The 23,019-nt window shown below is 41.4% G+C and overlaps 1 protein-coding gene across 5 annotated transcripts in view; it reads left to right on the plus strand.

Annotated features, from left to right (window-relative positions):
• Nucleotides 1-18,550: 18,550 nt before the first annotated feature.
• OSBPL10 (oxysterol binding protein like 10) overlaps nucleotides 18,551-23,019 on the plus strand; it is a 137,103-nt gene continuing 132,634 nt past the window's right edge. Inside the window, exon 1 of one of the 5 annotated variants that reach the window (XM_058183617.1) lies at nucleotides 18,551-19,283. In XM_058183617.1, coding sequence (XP_058039600.1) covers nucleotides 18,913-19,283 — 371 coding nt within the window. In that variant the 5' untranslated portion in view covers nucleotides 18,551-18,912. The other 4 variants (XM_058183616.1, XM_058183615.1, XM_058183614.1 and 1 more) reach the window with 4 other exon arrangements.

Raw genomic sequence — 23,019 nt, forward strand, 5'->3', positions numbered from 1 at the left:
ATCAAAACTGCAGAAGACAAGACTGGTCTGGTATGCTCCTAATGCAAGCCCAACTATGGAATGACTAATATCTCCTCCCTAAACTTATCTCCTAGACAGACCATAGGAGAATCATGAACTGGCTGGCTGTTCTCTATATGCATAAAGAAAATGAAAGAAAATGGGCGTTGGACCTACCTGATATGTCCCTTCTTTGCACAGGAAGGAACGGCAGTCACATGTGGATTGACTCTGTCTAACAACCAATCAGGACTGAATCTGCTGAACTGAGCCTGCCTCTTCCTGCTTAGGCTCCAGTTGATCAGCGAGAGCTTGATGCAGACTGACGTGTCTTACCTGGAATGAGAAACAATTAGAGACCCCCCCACCCCGATGGCCCCGACTGACCAGCCAGGGTGGGGATAACTGCCATTCCTTCCTGTGCAGAGAAGGGGCCTATCAGGTAAGTCCAACGGCCATTCTCCTGCCTGGGTAGGAACGGCAGTCACCTGTGGGACACACCAAAGCTTGTGTCCGGGAGGGAAAGGGAGGCCGTCCTGTCCCGCTCTTGATGAATGCTTTGTAAGACCCGCCTGCCGAAGGAGGCATCAGCCGAGGCGAAAGAATCCAAACGGTAATGCCGAATGAAGGGTGTCGGGGAGGACCAAGTGGCAGCCCTACAAACCTCTTCCAAGGAAGCCTGCGTCGACCATGCAGCCGAAATGGCCACACTCCTTGTTGAATGAGCGGTGATCCGTCGAGGAACCGGTAAGGCCTGAGCCTCGTAGGCCATAGTGATGGCTGCCCTAATCCAGCGACCCAACGAAGATGCTGAAACCTTGGCGTCCATGGAGCTGGGCTGAAAGGCCACAAAAAGGGCTTCGGTTTTGTGGAACGAAGATGTTCTCAAGATGTAGATCTTGAGGGCCCGATGAACGTCCAGCATGTGCCACTTATAGGGACACTAGGTCCGTGAACCGGGCCCTCCATGGCCAGTGGGGAGCGATGAGTATGAGCTCTGGTCTCTCCTCCAGCAGTTTCCAGATAACCCTGGAAAGAAGGAGAACGGGAGGAAAAGTGTAGAGGAGAAGATTGGGAGGCCAAGGATTCCAAAGGGTGTCAACTGCTTCCACCCCCGGAGACAGGAACCTGGTGAAGAAACGGGCGACCTGATGGTTAGTCTGAGAAGTGAACAGATCTACTGCTGGAAGGCAAAAGCGACTGGTGACCTCCTTGAAGAGAGATAGATGGAGACTCCATTCCACTTAATCCACTTGTGATCGGCTGAGATAATCTGCTCAAACATTGGCCGCCCCCAAGATGTGGGCGACTTGCAGGGAGGCTAAGTGGATCTCTGCCCACAGACCCAATTGGAGAGCCTCCTCCATCAGAGCCCTGGAGTGAGTGCCCCCTTGTCTGTTCATGCGGGCCTTTGCTGACATGTTGTCTGTCAAGACTAGGATGTCTTAGCCTTGAACTAGCTCCTGGAAATGTCAAAGAGCCAGGTGGACAGCTCGCAGCTCCAGCCAGTTGATATTCTGTTTCCTGTCCAGTTGAGACCACTGGCCCTGAGCCAGGTGAGACCTGAGGTGAGCTCTCCAGCCGGACAAGCTGGCATCGGTGGTGAGAGTCAGTCATTCTGTTTCTCAAAACTTGCAGCCCCTGGAGATAGCTGGACCTGTCCACCATGCCAGGGAATCGAGGACCGCTGGAGGCAAGGGAAGGACAGTCGACGAAGTATCTCTGCGAGACCGATGGAATGGGAGAAAGAACCATTGAAATTCCCTGCTGTGAAGGCGAGACCAAGGGATGATACCAAAGGTGGAAACCATCTTCCCCAGTAATTTGGACAGTCGCAAAATGGAGGAGGACTTGTCTCTCTGACAACAGTCAACTAACTCTATGAGGCTAGCCTGACGCTCAGGGGAAAGGAAGACTTCTGAGACATGGCGTCAATAGTGGCCCCCAAATGTAAGAGCTGTGTGGAGGGGGTAAGATGGCTCTTATGCCAATTAATCAAAAACCCATGAGATTGCAAAATTTGGAGGGTAGTGGCCAAATCCTTCTGGGCCAGTTCAGGAGAGCAAGAGAGAACAAGGATATCATCCAAATAAAAAAAGGATGCGAATGGGCAAAGAGCGAATATGCCCAATGAGGGCAGCCATCAGCTTGGTGAAAACCCTAGGAGCTGAAGAAAGGTCAAAGAGTAGGGCACAATATTGATAATGTGTGCCAGCATAGAAAAAAACGGAGGAATTTATGATGGTGAGGCCGAATTGGGACATGCAGATAGGCATCAGTTAGGTCAACAGACGAAAGGAAAATCCCCTTCACAGATGCATTCTAAAATGGTTTGAAGGGAGAGCATCTTGAAACAGCGGTAAACAATGTACCAGTTCAAAGATTTAAGGTCAAGGATAGCCCTCCAATCCCACGAGGATTTCTGAACCAAGAACACCCGGGAATAAAATCCTCTCCTGTGCTGACCAGGAGGAACCCATTGAATGGCCCCAATATCCAAAAGATGAGTAATAGCAGATTCCATTAGGAGTCTTTTGGTCCGGTCTCTGGACACGGACATGGAAGAAAAACCCTCGGGGGAGAAGATCTAAACTCTAGGGACAGGCCAAGCCTGACCGTGTCCCTGACCCAAGCATCCGTAGAAGTGGATTCCCAAACACTGGCGAACCAAGATAGCCTACCTCCAACAAGGGAATCAGGAGGGAGACTATTTGGACCTGCGGAAGGGGCGACCCCTCCCACCTCTGAATGGTTTCCTGGGTTGGTAGCTGTACCCTTGTCTTACCTGACTGTCCAGGAAGAGGTTTCCTCTGGGCTGGAAGGAGCGTTGAGACCGGTGGGGTTGGAAGCTGCCTTCTGAGCTCCGAAAGGACTAGGAGTGAAAGGAACCCTGTTGGAAATCCAACCTATGAAAAGAGGAAGGGAAGACCTTACGTCCATCTCTGTTCTCGATCAGGATAGGATCCAGGGAAGCTCCAAACAGCTTGTTGCCAAGAAAAGGCAAAGTAGCAAGCGCCACTTGTTCCTGACATCGGTTTGCCACTGGCGAAGCCAAAGCACCCTTCTGGAAGTGATTGTGAAACCTATGGATTTGGAAGAAAATCTGGCAGCATGAAGAGTCGCATCAGCCAAATATTCAATGGCAGCTTTAATCTTGTTAATGTCCTGATGAGCTCTAGAATCAGAGACAGTAATACGTTCTTGCAATTGCTAGAGCCACAAAAGAGAGGCCCGGTTAAAAAAGGATGCAGCCGAAGTTGCTTTCACAGACCAGGCCGCAGCCAGGTGCCCCTTAATAAGATTACGTTCTGCCCGCCTGTCTTCCAGGCATAAGGACTCCTCAGGAGGACCAGTGAGATTAGTAGATGTGGAGAGAACCACCACGGGAGAATCAACAGCTGGAACCTGCAAAGGATCAGATAAATCTGGAGCAAGGTTAAACAAGCGTTTGTCAAGCCCGTTGGGTAGAGGGCCAGAGGCCGGAGCTGACCATTGCCTCTGAACAACATCAGTAAAAAGTTTGGGAGCTGGAATCATTTCAGCTTGCACAGAATGTTCAGCAAAAAGGGAAGTAGTAGGATCATCTCCAGTTGAAGTGGAAGCAGAAGATGATATGGGAGTGCCCAGTTGTGTAAAGGTTTGGGCCTTATACAGGAGGGATCTGAAAAGTTAGGGTCTAAAGAGGCCAATAAAGGAAGTTTGGTCCGGTTCAAGCCCCTCACCGTCTGAAAATTCAGGATCTGGATGAATTTCACCTTCCTCAGAAACAGAGGCTTGGCTGGCAGAGGTTGGTGACTGAGCTCTAGCTGGAGGGGCAGCTGAATCCCCCGCTTCACGTGACCCTTGAGAATGACTAGTGCGGACCCCAGAAGAAGAGGATCTGGAGGGGGGCCTCTGCTGAATGCCCTGGGCAATGTCTTGGCATATGGCCTGTGAAATGATGGCAGCTAAATGAGCAGGAATCTGAGCTTCTAGAGGATCAGTTGTGGAAGCAGGAGGACTGCTATGAGGAGCAGGAACTACAGGTCCACAGGATTCAACCATAATAGCCTGAGCCGCAGGGGAAAGAAGCTTCCCTGGTCATAGGAGCAAACAAAAGGGCAGCAATAGCAGAGCGGGGCATATTTCCAGGAGAAAGCACATCAGGTGACAAGGATACCCCAGTAATGTCCGTAGCTGCAGGTACAAAGGCAGGAGGAGGAGGTGGAGTAGTGGAAACAGCTCTAGGAAGGGTTGCACTCGGAGCAGAAATCGAGGCTTGCTTACTAGCCTCTGAGTGAGCCTTTTGAAAAACTTTTTCTATGGTTTTGTGTCTTCTTTCCTCCAGCCTGGAGGTTTCAGCAGAATGATGATATTTGGAAGTGGATTTTTTACTCCTAGCCTTTTTACTGGGTGGGTGGGTGGGGGAGCTGTTCCAGAAGTGCCCTCCCCAGGATCCTACAGCAATGAGGCTGCAGTTTTGGATCTGGAAGAACGAGGTGGCTGAGTGGCCGTCATCTTAGATAGCACATGGAGTGGGGGGGCAGCAGAAAAAGGCAACTCAGGGCTCCAAACGTGGAGTAAAACCTCCGCTACTCACAGAAGCTCTCTGATCCCAATCCTGGGCAGCAGAAGAGTCAGAAGATTCAAAATAAAGCAGCAGCTTCAAATCAATGTCGCTAGCCCTCCGGCTCAAAACGTGACTCAAAATGGCGCCCAGCAGCTGTTCACGCCAAAATCCAGCCGCCCAGCAAAGGCTGTCCTTGTGGCGTCTTCAGCCCGATGCCTAAGGTGTTGCAAACGGGTTCCTGGGCCAGCATGTCGGAGCAGACTCGTGAGTGCTGCCCAAAGCTCTTGCCAGCCGGCAGAGCAGCCAAGGATCAGCTCCCAGCAAGAATAAAAGGACCAAACCTTTTCTTGCTGCAGAATAAAGATGAAAGGTTTAGCAAGGCAAACCCTCAGTAGAAAGGATCAAATGGATCCAGCAGGGAAGACACGTTTGTCCAAGCTGGACTGAGTTGATCAACTGGAGCCCAAGCAGGAAGAGGCGGACTTTCAGTTCACCAGACTCGGTCCTGATTGGCTGCTAGACAAAGTCGACCCACATGTGACTGCCATTCCTACCCAGGCAGGAGAATGCAATCCTAACTAAAATATTTTTAAAAAAATATTTAGCTTTGGTTATGACAGAATGTGTTGTAGGAGCCAATAGATGATCAATGAGGTCCTGCAACTCCATGCTTGTTGCATCGTCATAATTGGTGGACACTTTCCAAATTGCTGGTCATGTATAGAAGTAGGAGAGCAAAGATGGAAAACATAACCAATCATTTTGCCATCACAGACTATGTATCCATAATCAAGCAATACATTCAGCACTGAGCCAAAACAGAGGCAATTAGGATAATCACTGGCACTACAAGCAGCAATATATTTGCCAATACAAAGATGGAAAGTACTTCTGTTTAATAGCAGGAAAGAGGCTCTTTGCTAGACAAATTAGAGGTTGCTGTGTGGTTCTTTCCTAATCCCTTCTATCTCTGTCTCAAAAGCGATGCAAAGGAAATATTTCAATAACTTATTGCAATAAAATCCTTGAAGAATTGCCTCTGAAACTTGGTAGTATTAATTGTATTAATAAACTCAAAAGATTCTATCATTTCTGCAAGCTTAATCTCTTCTATTAAAAACTGAAGCAATTTGAATCTGCATTATATTAATAATCTTCCTTGATTGCCTCTAGACTTTTTTTTTTTAAAAATCAATTTTATCTCACATCAAATCAAATTGACTTAGTCTTTGAACTGCAGATTGGCATCATGCTTTCTTTGAATTTCAGATCTTTGATCAAAATAAAATTAGGGCTGATTTGCACAGGCCTACTAATAATCCTTATTTGATGCAATGTGCTCAAGCTTCTTTCACTCCTTCAATTAATACATTTATAAATTAATGCATTAAATGCAATATAGCATTAAGAAAAATGTATCACAAGCAGAAATACTAATGTTTTGAATCAACCTGCCAGCAACATCATTACAGCAGTGCTTGTTCATATCCACCACCCATGCTAATAATATAAAACTATTTAAGAATGGTTTAAGAATGCCTAACTTTAAACTATATTATGAAGCAGTAGCCCTTTCAGTAATAAGTGACTGGTTTAACTTAACAGAGGAAAGAAATTTGAATATAGAAGGTTATGACTTGTTATATGGATGGCATGCGTATTTATTTTATGAAAAAAAAGTGGATAGGGCTTTTAAGAATCATGTGTTGAGAAGTGCTCTTTATGGTCTGGAAAAATATTCCTATAAATTAGATTACAAGATTCCTATATGGGCGAGCCCTAGACATGCAATAGAGAATATAAATATAGAACAGAAACAGGAAATGATTACTTATAAAGAACTTTTGTATGCTGAAGGAGGTAGATTGCAATTAAAATCATTACAGGTATTAAATGAAGAAGGGAGGAATTATACTTGGTTTCAATATGGGCAAATAAGTGCTAGATGGAAAGAAGATCAAAAAATTGGTATAATGCAAAGGGAGGAAAATTTAATAAAGCAAATTAGAAATCAGACCCAGGAGCATATAAAGAGATTGTATAATGTGTTGCTTGAAATAGATTCGGAAAAGGATTTGGTAAAGGATTGTATGATAAAATGGGCACAGAATATTCAGGAACCAATAATGTTGGAAACATGGGAGAAAATTTGGGTTAGAAATGTTAAGTTTACACAAGCACAGAATTTAAGGGAAAATTTTTATAAGATGTTTTATAGATGGCACTTAGATCCCAAAAAATTATCATGTATGTATCCTAATATCCAAGCGAAATGTTGGAGGTGTGATTGTGATGACGCTACATATTTTCATATTTGGTGGACTTGCAAGAAAATTAAGGTCTTTTGGATAAGAATTTGGTGGATTATTCAAAATGTACTGAAGAAGAAGATAAAGTTCCTGCCACAATTTTTCCTTTTGGGAATTATAACGGATTGTACAGGGATTGAGACTAAATTGATTCTGAATTTAATAACAGCAGCAAGACTGTTGATTGGACAATACTGGAAGAAAGAAGAGATACCTACAATAGAAGAATGGATATTGAAAGTTATTAATTTGGCTGAGATGGCTAAAATCTCAGCTTTTTTAAAGACAATACGCAGGAAAGATATTTAATTGAATGGAAAAATGGATTGATTATCTACAAAACAGATATCAGATTAAGAAATATCAGATTGCCTTTGAATAATTAGAAAGTTATTTTATGTAATGGGGAGGGGGTTGGGAGATGAAAAGCTTTGGATGTGGTTATTTGGATTGGAAGGGAAATTTTATTCTATGTTTGGTTTATGTATAACAATACCTTGTGATTGACCCGGGGAGCCGAGGGGGGGGAGGGAGGGGAAGGTTTTTGGGAGGGAGGAGGGAAAAAAGGGGGAAAATGTTTTTGTTTTTTAAAACTCTTTCAATTAAAAAAAACACTATTTATTTTTTAACATTTGTTTATCAAATGTATGTAAAACTGCCTTCTATTGCTGTCACACCATACTTTAAAAAGCAGCACAGAATAATAAAAAGAAAAAAAAAGTTTTTTCAGAAGAAGAAGAAGAAAGGATCCTAACCAACATATACAATCCTGTAAGAAGCTTGCCAAGGCCTGTGGTAAAACCATATTTTAAAATACCTTTTGCATGAAACCAGGAAGGAGCCAAGGATCTCTGAGGGGATGCTATTCCAGAGGAGAGCTACTATGACACAAAAGGCTCACTTTCTAGATCCCAATATATGACATTGTTTAAGAGCATCCCAGCTCTGCTCAATTTTAATGGAATGTGCAGACATTGCTGGAGACAGACAATCTCTCAGGGAGCTAGGGCTGTTATGAAGGGCTTTACAAACAGTAAAGTATTTGAGCACACCTGGCAACCAATAGAGGTCATGAAGCAGTGATATTGCATATGCATTCCATGCAGGCTTATTACTGTCCATACTACTATCTTCTGGGCTAGTCTTCAAGGACAGTCCTATGTAAAGCGTGTTGCAACAGTTTGCATACAATATGACTGGGGCATAAGTTATTTGTTCAGGAAAAGGAATGATGGCACACAAGATGGACCTGATTTTACTGGGTACCATTGCCCCTTACTCTTCAAGTAAGAGCTGCGAGTCTAGGGGAACAGCACAGTGGAGATTGTTGGTCGAGTAACAACAGATCCCACTTTTGCCCCTCTCCATCTCTCCCCACCCCATGTGTCCTTAGGTTTTAATGTTTGATTTTAATTATTTATGTTTTAATTGTATATTTATACAATCTTTATGACTGTGAACCATCCAGAGTTACCCAATAAATTTTATAAATAAATTAGTAAAACCTCCCAAATTCACATCAATCCCAAATGGAGAAGTGCATGCAGCCCTAAAATTGAAAATTTCTGGAATTGGGTGGCTCAAACACTGATAGCCAATCCATCTTACAAGTGTTGAATCTGAGTCTTTTTCTCCTTATCCAGACCCTTGCAATCTGCAGACTCTGGGACAAGATCTTAATAGCATCATTTGGTCAGCCCAGTTCAAAATACACAGCTTGGAATTATCAGGATGCTTGAGTTGATAGATACCCAGAAATAACGTCAAACTTTGAAATACTTCATACTGGGAAGGGGGGTTAGCCTTGAATTTTCCCCTCCTGCCCACACTAATTGGAGCTACCCACATGGACAGGAGGAACACTTAAAACACAGTATCTCCTTAATCAAGGTAGGTAGTTATGAAATACAAGCAGCCTATAAGATTAGTGTGTTCCCTGCATTTCAAGAAAGTTTTTTTTTTAATCATACCAAAAGGGCTTAACAAATTTTATGATACTGACTTTTTAACTTCTAATTTAAGTCAAACCCATATTACATACTATATAGTAATATACTGTATGTGTATTGCTACATGTAACATACATCTAAATTCCCAAAATGCCCTTTATATGCTTATTTTCTCCTTATACATGCAGAAATGCTTCTCTGAGCTATTTAGCTACCATTGGAGTTGGTTGGCTTGTGTTGCTGGCTGGTGTCATCAGTTTCAGCACTACTGGCTGTCATTCTGAACTGCTTCTGAAGCACTAATTTTGCAAAAAATAAATAAATAAATAAATTAGCCTGTATTTGGAAGAAAGAGGCAGGAGAAGGTGAGCTGCTGATAGGCCCTAGGCTATTAATATCTTCTGCTGTAGCAGAGTGGCTTCCAGGCTGTACTTCCTCTTTCAGCTGCTCTGTTGTTGGTTTGCTAAAATCTGTGCCTGCTCCTCCTTTGCTTTCAGCTACTTGCTGCACTGCACTTTATCCTGATATCTGTTCTACATTATCCTCTGCAACTTCTTCTCTTCTTCTACACAACAAAGATCTTTTCCAACACACCCACCAAAGCTTAGGTGCTAACAGTGTCTTCCTTTTGCAGATGTCCCGGTGTCTGGAAGCCGTACGGGTCTGGATGGGGAGAAACAGGCTCAAGCTCAATCCCTCCAAGGCTGATTGGCTGCTAGACAAAGTCGACCCACATGTGACTGCCATTCCGACCCAGGCAGGAGAATGCAATCCTAACTAAAATATTTTTAAAAAAATATTTAGCTTTGGTTATGACAGAATGTGTTGTAGGAGCCAATAGATGATCAATGAGGTCCTGCAACTCCATGCTTGTTGCATCGTCATAATTGGTGGACAATTTTCCAAATTGCTGGTCATATACAGAAGTAGGAGAGCAAAGATGGAAAACATAACCAATCATTTTGCCATCACAGACTATGTATCCATAATCAAGCAATACATTCAGCACTGAGCCAAAACAGAGGCAATTAGGATAATCACTGGCACTACAAGCAGCAATATATTTGCCAATACAAGGATGGAAAGTACTTCTATTTAATAGCAGGAAAGAGGCTCTTTGCTAGACAAATTAGAGGTTGCTGTGTGGTTCTTTCCTAATCCCTTCTATCTCTGTCTCAAAAGCAATGCAAAGGAAATATTTCAATAACTTATTGCAATAAAATCCTTGAAGAATTGCCTCTGAAACTTGGTAGTATTTTTTTTTTTTTATTCAAAAAGTTTTACAAAATTTTCCCCTTTCCCCCTCCCCTCCTTCAACCCCTCCCCGACTTCCCGGAACGAGCACAAGGTATAGTTAAAATAAAACAAACATATGCTAAAAATTTTCGTCCCAACTTAATTATACCCCTACAATCATCAATTCCTAACTTCCCCAAAAGCAATCAAAATAATACATCATAATCATTCAAAACAGTCTGATAACTCTTAGTCTGATATCTACGTTGAATATAGTCAATCCATTTTTTCCATTCCTTTAAGTATCTTTCTTGCGTATTGTCTTTCAAAAAGGCTGATATCTTCGCCATCTCAGCCAAATTGGCAACTTTCAATATCCATTCTTCTATTGTTGGTACTTCTTTTTTCTTCCAATATTGTCCTATTAGTAATCTTGCTGCAGTTATTAGATTTAAAATCAATTTAGTCTCAATTACTGTACAATCCGTAATAATTCCCAACAAGAAAAATTGCGGCAGGAACTTTATCTTCTTTTTCAGAACATTTTGTAAAATCCACCAAATTTTTATCCAAAAGGCCTTTATGTCCTTACAAGTCCACCAAATGTGAAAATATGTAGCGTCATCACAATTACATCTCCAACATTTTGCTTGCATTTCTGGATACATACACGATAATTTTTTAGGATCTAGATGCCATCTATAAAACATTTTATAAAAGTTTTGAAACTTGGTAGTATTAATTGTATTAATAAACTCAAAAGATTCTATCATTTCTGCAAGCTTAATCTCTTCTATTAAAAACTCAAGCAATTTGAATCTGCATTGTATTAATAATCTTCCTTGATTGCCTCTAGACTTTTTTTAAAAAAAAATCAATTTTATCTCAGATCAAATCAAATTGACTTAGTCTTTGAACTGCAGACTGGCATCATGCTTTCTTTGAATTTCAGATCTTTGATCAAAATAAAATTAGGGCTGATTTGCACAGGCCTACTAATAATCCTTATTTGATGCAATGTGCTCAAGCTTCTTTCACTCCTTCAATTAATACATTTATAAATTAATGCATTAAATGCAATATAGCATTAAGAAAAATGTATCACAAGCAGAAATACTAATGTTTTGAATCAACCTGCCAGCAACATCATTACAGCAGTGCTTGTTCATATCCACCACCCATGCTAATAATATAAAACTATTTATTTTTTAACATTTGTTTATCAAATGTATGTAAAACTTCTATTGCTGTCACACCATACTTTAAAAAGCAGCACAGAATAATAAAAAGAAAAAAAATGTTTTTTCAGAAGAAGAAGAAGAAAGGATCCTAACCAACATATACAATCCTGTAAGAAGCTTGCCAAGGCCTGTGGTAAAACCATATTTTAAAATACCTTTTGCATGAAACCAGGAAGGAGCCAAGGATCTCTGAGGGGATGCTATTCCAGAGGAGAGCTACTATGGCACAAAAGGCTCACTTTCTAGATCCCAATATATGACATTGTTTAAGAGCATCCCAACTCTGCTCAATTTTAATGGAATGTGCAGACATTGCTGGAGACAGACAATCTCTCAGGGAGCTAGGGCTGTTATGAAGGGCTTTACAAACAGTAAAGTATTTGAGCACACCTGGCAACCAATAGAGGTCATGAAGCAGTGATATTGCATATGCATTCCATGCAGGCTCATTACTGTCCATACTACTATCTTCTGGGCTAGTCTTCAAGGACAATCCTATGTAAAGCGTGTTGCAACAGTTTGCATACAATATTTATTTATTTATTTTATTTATTTGATTTTTATACCGCCCTTCTCCCGAAGGACTCAGGGCGGTGTACAGGCAGCAGTAAAAAATAACAATACAATGTACAATTTAAAATAGAAATTAAGAAACTTATTATAATTAGCCTAGCATTTTAAAAATTTATAAAACTAAACCCCATTTAAAATAAATAACAAATTTAAAATCAATTAAATTTAAAATTTATAAAAATTAAAAAATTTAAGCCAGCCCCGCGCGAATGAAAAGGTGTGTCTTCAGTTCGCGGAAGGTCCAAGGTCAGGTATTTGGCGTAAACCGGGAAGCTCGTTCCAGAGTGTGGAGCCCCACAGAGAAGGACCTTTCCTGGGGCCGCCAGCCGACATTGCTTGGCGGACGGCACCCTGAGAAGTCCCTCTCTGTGAGAACGTACTGGTCGGTGGGAGGCATACGGTAACAGCAGGCGGTCCCGTAAGTACCCGGGCCCTAAGCCATGGAGCGCTTTAAAGGTCGTAACCAAAACCTTAAAGAGCACTCGGGAGGCCACAGGTAGCCAGTGCAGCCTGCGCAGGAGCGGTGTTACGTGGGAGCTACGCGAGGCTCCCTCTATCACCCGCGCGGCTGCATTCTGGACTAACTGAAGCCTCCGAGTGCACTTCAAGGAGAGCCCCATGTAGAGAGCATTACAATAATCTGGGGCATAAGTTATTTGTTCAGGAAAAGGAATGATGGCACACAAGATGGACCTGATTTTACTGGGTACCATTGCCCCTTACTCTTCAAGTAAGAGCTGCGAGTCTAGGGGAACAGCACAGTGGAGATTGTTGGTCGAGTAACAACAGATCCCATTTTTGCCCCTCTCCATCTCTCCCCACCCCATGTGTCCTTAGGTTTTAATGTTTGATTTTAATTATTTATTCTTGCGAGTCGAAGAATCACGCTCCAATGGTTGATTCCACAAACCAGCTGCAGGCTCTTCAAATCGCTAGCCGAATTCGGCTTCAGGTGCGATGAATTAAAAAAGAGAGAAATCTTTGCTCTGATGTCTCCCTCTCCAGCCAGCTGCAATCACTCCCAATCGCTAGCCTAATCTGACTTCAGGCGCAATAAACTTAATAGGGGAGGAGTCTCTGCTTTAATGCCTCCGTCCTCAAGGCAATCGCAAGCAGTTCAGATCGCTAGCCAATACAGCTTCAGGCGTGATAAATTCAAAACAAAAATAATTTTATGGTTGGGGGTCGCCACATCGTGGGGAATTGTATTAAAGGGGTCACAGCACTATAAAGGTTGAGAACCACTGTCCTATGGCATTCTACTTATTCTTCTGGTGCTTCATCTTTTGGAATCCATCAGAGAACCAGGATTGTCACAAAGTGAAAGCCATATAGAAACAATTCAATCTAAGGTCCTCTTTATATGCCCATTCCAGGTCACAACTAATGTCTTGGTTCAACTGCCCACTACATCCTTAGGGAAACTTCAAGGTATCTCAATAGCCTAGGGTGAACCAACTGAAGAGTTCAACTCCCTGCAGAATGAGGCAGCTCCACTAAGCCCAAAAGTGATGAGAGAGATTACACCATGGCAAAGAACTGATGGTAATATCCTCCACTACCGGATCATGCTGCAATTGCCCTGAAACAAAAACCAGATCTAGTGTGCAATCCTGATATGTGTCAGGTTCTTCATGATATAGGTCAGGCACATGATTACCAGGGGGCTATGAACGAATGAACTTCCAAGATTCTATGCTACCCATTTGCAATTTAAAGATACCCAAGAGTTATCAGTGTGGAGACTCAACCGCTAATCCAATGATGAAGTACAGCAGCACAAAACTTACTTGCTCCTTAGAGCCCACTTCAACAACAGCGTCTTATGTTCAGATCTCTGAACACATCCAAGCTTTGGTCATACATACTAAAATGGCTGCCACATTCATAATCATGTCATGGATAAGGATTTTATTAAATACTAACCTGACATTTAGTAGCAGGAACCAGACCATAGGGCTGCCAAGAAACCAATCATATCCCCCTGCCCTCAAGATTCTATCAAGCTTTCAACTTCTCCTGCCTCTGAACTTAAATGCTCAGCAACCTAAGGGTTGTTTCACTGCTGTGGGTAACCTCATTTTCCAATATCACTGATCAACAAACAGTGCAAAACAAGTGTCTGAGGTAACAAGCAAACCAGCAATCTGTACATGAGGGACAGTCTGGCAAGATCACTTCAGTAAATGGGTGCCTGGGCTAGACCTTAGAGGGGAAAATCACTAGATCACACTTCTTTCCAGCTCCATTTCTACCACTGTAAAAATGCTGTGTGTGATTTGGCCGTGCTTTTAAACAATTGTAAAATATTTAATGTGATTTATTGTGTCATTTAGATTAAATGTGTTTTATTGTAATAAAGGCTGGAATTCTCTCTCTTATGGCTTTTAGGCTAATGGCAATTAGGTTGTTGGAAGTACAGGTAAGCTTTCTCTGTAATAGTACCTTAGACTGACATCATCTTTGTTTGTGTTTCAGACTAGCCATTAGAACATTTGCTTCTTAGGATTCTAAGCAATTTTAAATATATCAGCTCTGTTTTTCATTCTTTTCTCTATTGTTTTAGGATATTTCAGAATTTTAAAGCTGTTGTAAATTACCGTATATACTCGAGTATAAGCCGAGTTTTTCAGCATGTTTTTTGTGCTGAAAAACGTCCCCTCGGCTTATACTCGGGTCTATACGGCTTATACTCGAGTTTTTTTTTTTTTTAAGCCCCTCGGCTTATACTCGAGTATATACGGCTTATCTCGAGTTTTTTCTTCTTTTTCACATTTGGACGGCGGGGAAGCCCTGCCGGTGCAGTGAGAGGCGGGCGGAGCCGCCAGCCTTCTCAGCTGAGGGAGGAGGCTTTCCCCAACCGGTAGGTGCCTCATTTCCACCTATACCCGAGTCCCCAGTTTACCCCAGTTTTTGGGGTAAAATTGGGGACCTCGGCTTATACTCGGATCGGCTTATATTCGAGTATATACGGTAATAGTAATTTTCAAAAGGTACTTTACTGAAGTATAGGGTATCACTTTATACTATGTTCCAAATTATTTTGATAAGGAAAACAATTCATTTACCCATCAAAATTACTTTAATAATTTTTGCACCCCAAAGTAATTCCAAATCAGTCACAATCTTCAGATAATTCAACTGATAATTTGACCCATGGATTTAGTTAGGGTTAAACCTGTTATGTAAAGTACATAAATCAATTTGTATAAAAAGTAGGAATGGATTTCCCCTATTTACATATTGTATTTATGAGGCTTGGAAAGAAAGCGTCACCTCCAACATTATCTCATTTCTGTTTATTTTGCCCCAGAAGGCCATTTCAGTATTGATGCTCCTGTGAGCAGGAAAGTTTTACATTTGTTTCCTGTGCATCTAATTTAATTATCAAAGTATTTTGACTCAAACAGATGTCTGATATGACCCTGAGTTTATTTACTTTTTATTTATTTATTTTATTTGTCACAACAATATATATAAGCATCACACAAAAAGATTATATAGTATATAAACATATATATGAGGGAATATTAGGAGGTATAAGCATATATATATATATAAGAAGAAAAAAAGAAAAACAATAGGACAGGAACGGTAGGCACGTTTGTGCTCTTAAGCACGCCCCTTATGGTCCTTTTAGGAATGGGGTGAGGTCAATAGTAGAAAGAGTTGGTAGGCAGACAGCAGCTGTGGTATAAAAGCATCAAATGTGAAACTAAAGTTTTGGGTATTGTACTGTTCTATTACTATATATATATAGTAATATATATATATAGTATACATATATACATACATACATACATACATACATACATACATACATACTTCAGACTTCGGCTTCGTGCTTCTGGGAGCAATGTGTGATTGCAGCTGTTTCTTCCTTTTTAACTGCTAGTGGGGGTTTGAACTGATTGGGTGGAGCTTGGCTGTGCTCTGATTGGATGGGGGTGTGTCCTGTTTGGGTGGGGCTTGGTTGTGCTCAGATTAGTCTGAGTTGCAGGGGATTTGAGCTGGTGAGCTCAACAGCAATGCAGCTCACCAGCTCAAATCCTGCAACTCAGACTAATCTGAGCACAACCAAGCCCCCACCCAAACAGGACACCCCCCATCCAGTCAGAGCACAGCCAAGCTCCACCCAATCAGTTCAAACCCCACTAGCAGTTAAAAGGAAGAAACAGCTGCAATCACACATTGCTCCCAGAAGCACGGTTGAAGCCTGAAGATGACGAACGAGACTTCACGAAACGTCGCCAAGACACTTCCAATTTTACGGGAGAAAACCCGAATAACCAAAGACCTACATACAAACACCAAAAACCTCAGAAAACAAATACATACATACATACATACATACATACATACATACATATACATACATACAAGCAATGTGTGATTGCAGCTGTTTCTTCCTTTTAACTGCTAGTGGGGTTTGAACTGATTGGGTGGAGCTTGGCTGTGCTCTGATTGGATGGGGTGTGTCCTGTTTGGGTGGGGCTTGGTTGTGCTCAGATTAGTCTGAGTTGCAGGGGATTTGAGCTGGTGAGCTCAACAGCAATGCAGCTCACCAGCTCAAATCCTGCAACTCAGACTAATCTGAGCACAACCAAGCCCCCACCCAAACAGGACACACCCCCATCCAGTCAGAGCACAGCCAAGCTCCACCCAATCAGTTCAAACCCCCACTAGCAGTTAAAAAGGAAGAAACAGCTGCAATCACACATTGCTCCCAGAAGCACGAAGCTGAAGCCTGAAGATGACGAACGAGACTTCGTCGAAACGTCGCCAAGACACTTCCAATTTTACGCGGGAGAAAACCCGAATAACCAAAGACCTACATACAAACACCCGCGAAAACCTCAGAAAACAAATACATACATACATACATACACATACATATACATATATACATATGAATAAATAAAGGCTGTATACTATCACCCTGCCTATTTAACTTATATGCAGAACATATCATGAGAAAGGCGGGGCTAGATGAATCAAAAATTGGAATTAAGATTGCCGGAAGAAATATCAACAACCTCAGATATGCAGATGATACCACTCTATTGGCAGAAAGCGAAGAGGAACTAAAGAGTCTCTTGATGCGGGTGAAGGAGGAGAGTGCAAAAGTTGCCTTGAAACTCAACATTAAGAAAACTAAAATCATGGCATTCGGCCCTCTCAATTCCTGGCAGATAGATGGTGAAGAAATGGAGGTAGTGACAGATTTTATTTTCCTGGGCACCAAGATCACCGCAGATGGGGACTGCAGCCAAGAAATTAAAAGACGCTTGCTCCTGGGGAGGAAAACTATGGCAAATCTAGACAGCGTACTAAAAAGCAGAGACATCACCCTGCCAACGAAAGTGCATATAGTCAAGGCTATGGTTTTCCCAATTGCAATGTATGGTTGTGAAGGTTGGACCATAAGAAAGGCTGAGCGCCAAAGAATTGAGGCCTTTGCTGGTGCTGGAGAAGACTCCTGCGAGTCCCTTGGACTGCAAGGCGAACAAACAAATCAGTTCTAGAGGAGATCAACCCTGACTGCTCTTTAGAAGGCCAGATCCTGAACATGAAACTGAAATACTTTGGCCATCTAATGAGAAAGAAGGAGAAGAGCCTAATGCTAGGAAAGATTGAGGGCAAAAGAAGAATGGGACGACAGAGAACGAGGTGGCTGAATGGAGTCACTGAAGCAGTAGGCATGAGTTTAAATGGACTCCAGAGGATGGTAGAGGACAGGAAGGCCTGGAGGAATGTTGTCGCGATGGGTCGGACACGACTTCGCAACAACAAATTACTATAAATGATGTTCCCCAATATTAGCCATATTGTTGGCTGTATTCATACAATAAGTTTGATTATTTCTTAACTTGAACTTCATGGATGGAACAGTGTTTTTACGAGTCTAACTCAATTTAGTATTCATTTTATGATTTAGAGTTTTATGTGGTTAGAAAATTGATTCAGTAAATTTCAGAAATTATAAAATTTCAGATATGGAAAGACTTTGTTTAAAAACCTGAAGGGGAAAATTAGCCTTTAATAAAAACATGTTCTTACCCAATTCTTTCTAGTAGACTTTTTATTTTTAAAAAATCAAGATTGAATTAAAGTTTTAGCGTGAAATGGAACAATAAGGTCCTCCACAGTATCACTTCAAGCAGCAAACCATGATGCAATTTATAGATCAGATGGACCCAGATTGGAAAAGCCTGTTCTACTGAATAAGTAGAACAGCTTTTCTTGGGACTTAATCTTGAAAAATTATGGATTATATCATAAAAATTATGGATTATATCATATGGCATAAATAATCAAAAGGTTAGTTCCTACTCCATCTGCCAAGGCACATGCTTTTAAAACCTGCATATACACTTTTTACTTGCTACCATTGATAGCTCTTCTCCCACGATGGGGCAGAAGGTGGGATACACTGGTCGGACAGCGTCTCCGGGACCTCTTCTGCCATTCAAGGGCAGTCTAATTCGCATTGAGCGGAGTTGCCTATTCAGCATGGTTTATGGCCTTCGGCTTAAGACCAGTTATAAAATCAACCAGCCTGACATTCACCGCGGTGGCTGTCCACACGCCTTCAACTCCGTAACTCTGATGCAAAAGTTATTCCGGCTGAACGCTCCTTGGGCTAGTCTTCCAAAAAGCGTACGCGTCGGAGCAGAGGCAGCCGGCGCTGGCAGTAAGAGCGAGGCGCGAGTGTATCTTGTCTCCTCCCAAATTTCGTAGCACGGAGAATCGCTCGCGGCCGGCCTTTCTGGCGGGCCTCAAGTAGAGATTCACAACTAGGGCTGGAGCAAGAGGGCGGCCTCGAGGGAGAATCGCGGGCGGGGCGGATTTCTCCACGCCACTGGACACAAAGCGCCGGCGCCGTCTCCGCTTTGTGGGCGCAAAAAGCCCTTGAGTGGGTGGCGGCCACGGGGATCGCCCAGTCCTTCCTCTCCCTTTTTCTTAGCGAATGACTCGGATATTTCCCAACCTGCCGGCAGCAGCTACAATCTAAGCAAGGGCCGGGGCCGCCTCAGAGCCTTCCCCTGAACTCCATGGAGAAGGCAGCTACAGCGGCGCAAAGCCCCGGGGACAACGTGTCAGCGGCCGTGGCTACAGCCAATAGCAGCGGCGGAGGCAGTAACAGTAGCAGCCGGAGTAGCAGTCGCCCCACGTCGGCGGGCTCCTCGCCTTCCACTTCTACCAGTCGGGGTCTCTATGGCCGGCAAGCAGGAGCGGTGGTTGCAGCGGTGGCCGTGAGGCCGGATGGAGGAAGCAGCAGCAGCCCTAGTTCAGCTGCGGCCAGTCCAGGAGGAGGCTGCGGCGGCGGTGCCCCGGGGGGACTGGCGGCTGGTAGGAGAACGGAGGCAGTTCTGGAGGGGACCTTGAGCAAATACACCAACCTCATCCAAGGTTGGCAAAGCAGGTATTAAGGAGAAAAGGTAGTTTGCACGGTGGTGAAAAGAACCTTGGTCTTCACTGTTAAGGGAAAGAATTGAGACTAACTCCCCACTCCCCGTTCTGCCTCCGCTTTCTCGAACCCAGCGGACTTGCTAAGGTGTGGCGCTGACGATTATTTATTTCTCTTTCTTCCACTCTTACAAATACTTTTTTTTTAGATTGATGCTCATCCTAAAGCTTATGGAACCCAGCATATAATTTCTCTCACTTTTCCTTTTCTGCTTCCCATTCGTCTTCATAGGACTTTTTTAAAGTATCTTTTCTCTCTCACTGAAGTTCCTTTTTCAGCTCACGCTTTGGAAATTCTCAGCACCTCAGATTTCTGATTGCTTTTAAGATGTCAGTTGGTATTTCCAAAAAAAGTTTCACTAAAAACTCTTTCTCCTGCCTATTGTATTTTTTTCCCACTGCTTCATGGTGTGTTTCTAAAGTCTGCTGTTTGATGTCTTCTGGTTACTAAGTTGGCTGTGTCCATCTAACTGCTGGAGATTTGCTTTCTGACATTACCTTGTACAGGTTTAACTTTAATTTTTAATGAAAATCCAAAAGCTAGTGGTTGCCATTTGTGAATTTTCCTGCAAGGGACACAGCATACCAAAAATTAGTAAATTTGTCAGGTTAACTAGCTGATTGCTTAGGAGTATATACTGAAGGTTTAAAGGCTATAGTATAGATTTTCCTATTGGCTTTTTAAAAAATTAGACAAAAATGAGGAATCTGCAGTTGGACAACAGCATTATGAAGATAAATCAGAATAGTGAAATACCGTAGTAATGTGTTTGGATGGAAAGTTAAAGGAAAAGAAATTTGAAGTACCACTTAAATGATCATTTGGTGCTTTTGGTATTTTGGTTAATTAAAAACTACTCATCTGCGGGGAGATTTATCTACCTAGTTTGCTCAATAAGTTAACTGGAAAGAAGATAGTATGGATATTCCACTTGGCTAATACATACAAACTAGGCAAAGTGAATTCTGACTTTAAAAAAATGATCCTGGAATATAAAACTGACAAGTTGACAGATTACAAAAATGTGAGGGTGCTCTTATAACCACTGGTAAAAAATACTGTTTCATTCCCATTTTAGATGTATCTTTCTTGAATAATGCATTGACAGAAAACATATTCTAGTGCTTTCAATAAAGATTGTTTCATCTAGACTTTAAATCAGTACTGAAAATCACAGAAGTGCTAACCATTTACTATTCTAATTTAATTTTCTACATTTTATTTTATAATTTTGAATAATAATTGCTTTAAAATGATGAAATATTGCCATTTTGGCAGATCATAAGAGTTGGAAGATTTGGTGACAAGTTGGATTGAAAATGTTATGTGTATTTTTTTTCTGCAAATAATACCTTTATGATGGTTGATGTTACAAACTCCACTAATTTCTTGGAAGGTGAAATAGAAGGAACGGAAATAAAAATCAAGTGCTTTGTGTATTGAGAAACAAAACTTAATTGATATCTAAAATCTTGCCTTTTAGAATATTTACTAAATAAAATAAAGAAATATTCTCTTATATGTATAAATACAGAGTTGAATAGTATTGATTTTTTTCAAGTGGAATAGCATCGGCAAAATCTGCAAAAATATTCTGATTGTGGAGGAATTATGCCTGGGTGCAACAATTGTCTGTTACATCTTCAATATTACAAATTGCTGGTAGATGATTTTTTAACTTGTTATAGCTGAAGTTTTGTTTTTCTGATAATACAATACAATTTTATTAACTAATCAATCAGTATATTGACGGAGACATATAGTACATCAGTATACCTTTTAATGAACTTGGTCCATAAATTAATTGGGTAGAGATAGATTTTAGGAAGAGGATCCAAGACCAGACCACATTGTCTTCCTGGCCTAATAAAATTTGTTATCAGTTCTGTTGCATGATGTCACAGCTAGTGGGAGGATCAAGGGCCTTTTTTCATAAAACTTAATTAGGTACAGAAACAGTAAGATCTCTTCTTTACACCATTGCTATTGTTTTCTTAGAAAGGATTTTGAGATTTTATAATTGGTTTCATATTAATGCTATTAAACAAAAGTGTTTCATAGAATCTGCACTCTGATTTTAAATGGATTTGCCCTAAAATATCTAGGAATAATTATTCCAAAGCAAGTCCTATGTTTTCCATTTCCCTGATTCCTAATTGTTCTGCAGGAAGGAAATAGGTTCCTTTTCTGCAGCAGACTGTTTACTAAGCAATCTGCAAACACTGTTAAAAGTTCAGGAAACTATCAGATACAGAATGATGAGTCAGGTTATTCCTTATGTAAAGGTCTGTAGTGATATATATATCTAAATAGTGGATTGTTTTTCTTTCTGTTTACAAACAAAATAATGTACATGCTTGTTAGGAAGCAGCACATAGGAAAGAAACAGCAGGTATTTAAACATTTCTTTTAAGTAGGAGGAAAAAAACTACAGGTAGTCCTTGACCTAAAAGTTTGTTTACTGACTGTTTGAAGTTACAACAGCACTGAAAAAAGTGACTTACGACCATTTTTCATATTACAGAATCCTCAAGGTCACGAAATCAGAATGGCTCATATTTATGGCTCATATTTATGACAGTTGCAGTGACCCAGTCGCAGTGACAGTTGCATATAATCTCCTTTTGCGACTTTCTGATAAGCAAAGTAAATGAGGAAGCAAGATTCACTTAACTACCATGTTATTAACTTAACAACTGCAGTGATTCACTTAACTATGGTAAGAACGGTCATAAAATAGGGCAAAACTCACTTTACAAATGTTTCAATTAGCAAGGGAAATTTGGGGTTCAGTTGTGATCGTAAGTCGAGGACTATCTATAGAAGGAATCCTGGACTTACAAGCAAAATTGGAATTTCCATTGTTAAATAAAGCAGTTAAATGAGTCATGGTTGATTTTATGACCCTTTTTTTGCCAAGGTTGTTAAATAAATCACTGCAGTTATTAAGTAAATCACTGCAGTTGTTAAGTGAATCCAGCTTCTCCTATTGACTGTACTTGCCAGAAACTAACTGGGAAAGTCACAAATGGTGATCACATGACCCCAGGATCCTGAAACTATTATAAATACATGCCAGTTGCTCAAATGCCTACATTTTAATGTGACCTTGGGGATGCTACCAAGTCTAAGGCCAAGGATCATTTGTAGATCACTTTTTTCAGTGCGGGTGTAACTTTGAGCAGTCGCTAAATGAATGATTGTAAGTCGAGGACTACCTATAGGACAGTGTGGGGAAGAGAGGCAGTGGTGATACATATGACTTGTCCACAGCCTTCTCATTTTATTCTGATAGCACTACTACATTCCCTAACTTTAAATAAGATAGTTTCTTTTAACTTGGTTTCTATTAATTCTTAAAATACCTGTTAAGTATTTTTTGTTCTGTGGCATTATCTCTGTTTCTGATTCATAAGGTTAACAAAGATATTGAGGTTTGAGCTTCACCAGATAACCATAATGAATGGTTATCTCACTATTTACTATTAACTCTAGAGGAATTCACAGACTGTGAAAGTTTATGCTGTAACTTGATGTTATTTAAGATGCCACAGGACCCCTTCTTCTTTATGCTGCAATTGCTGCCTCTCTGGAAGTTGTCTTAAATAAAGACATTTTTTTGCTCCCACTGTCCGATCGGCTTGCAAAAGTTTGGAAGGGAGGCAGTTATTGCACAACTTCAAACTGTCAC

This window comes from Ahaetulla prasina, chromosome 4 (genome assembly GCF_028640845.1).
Source record: "Ahaetulla prasina isolate Xishuangbanna chromosome 4, ASM2864084v1, whole genome shotgun sequence".
Classification (NCBI taxonomy): domain Eukaryota; kingdom Metazoa; phylum Chordata; class Lepidosauria; order Squamata; family Colubridae; genus Ahaetulla; species Ahaetulla prasina.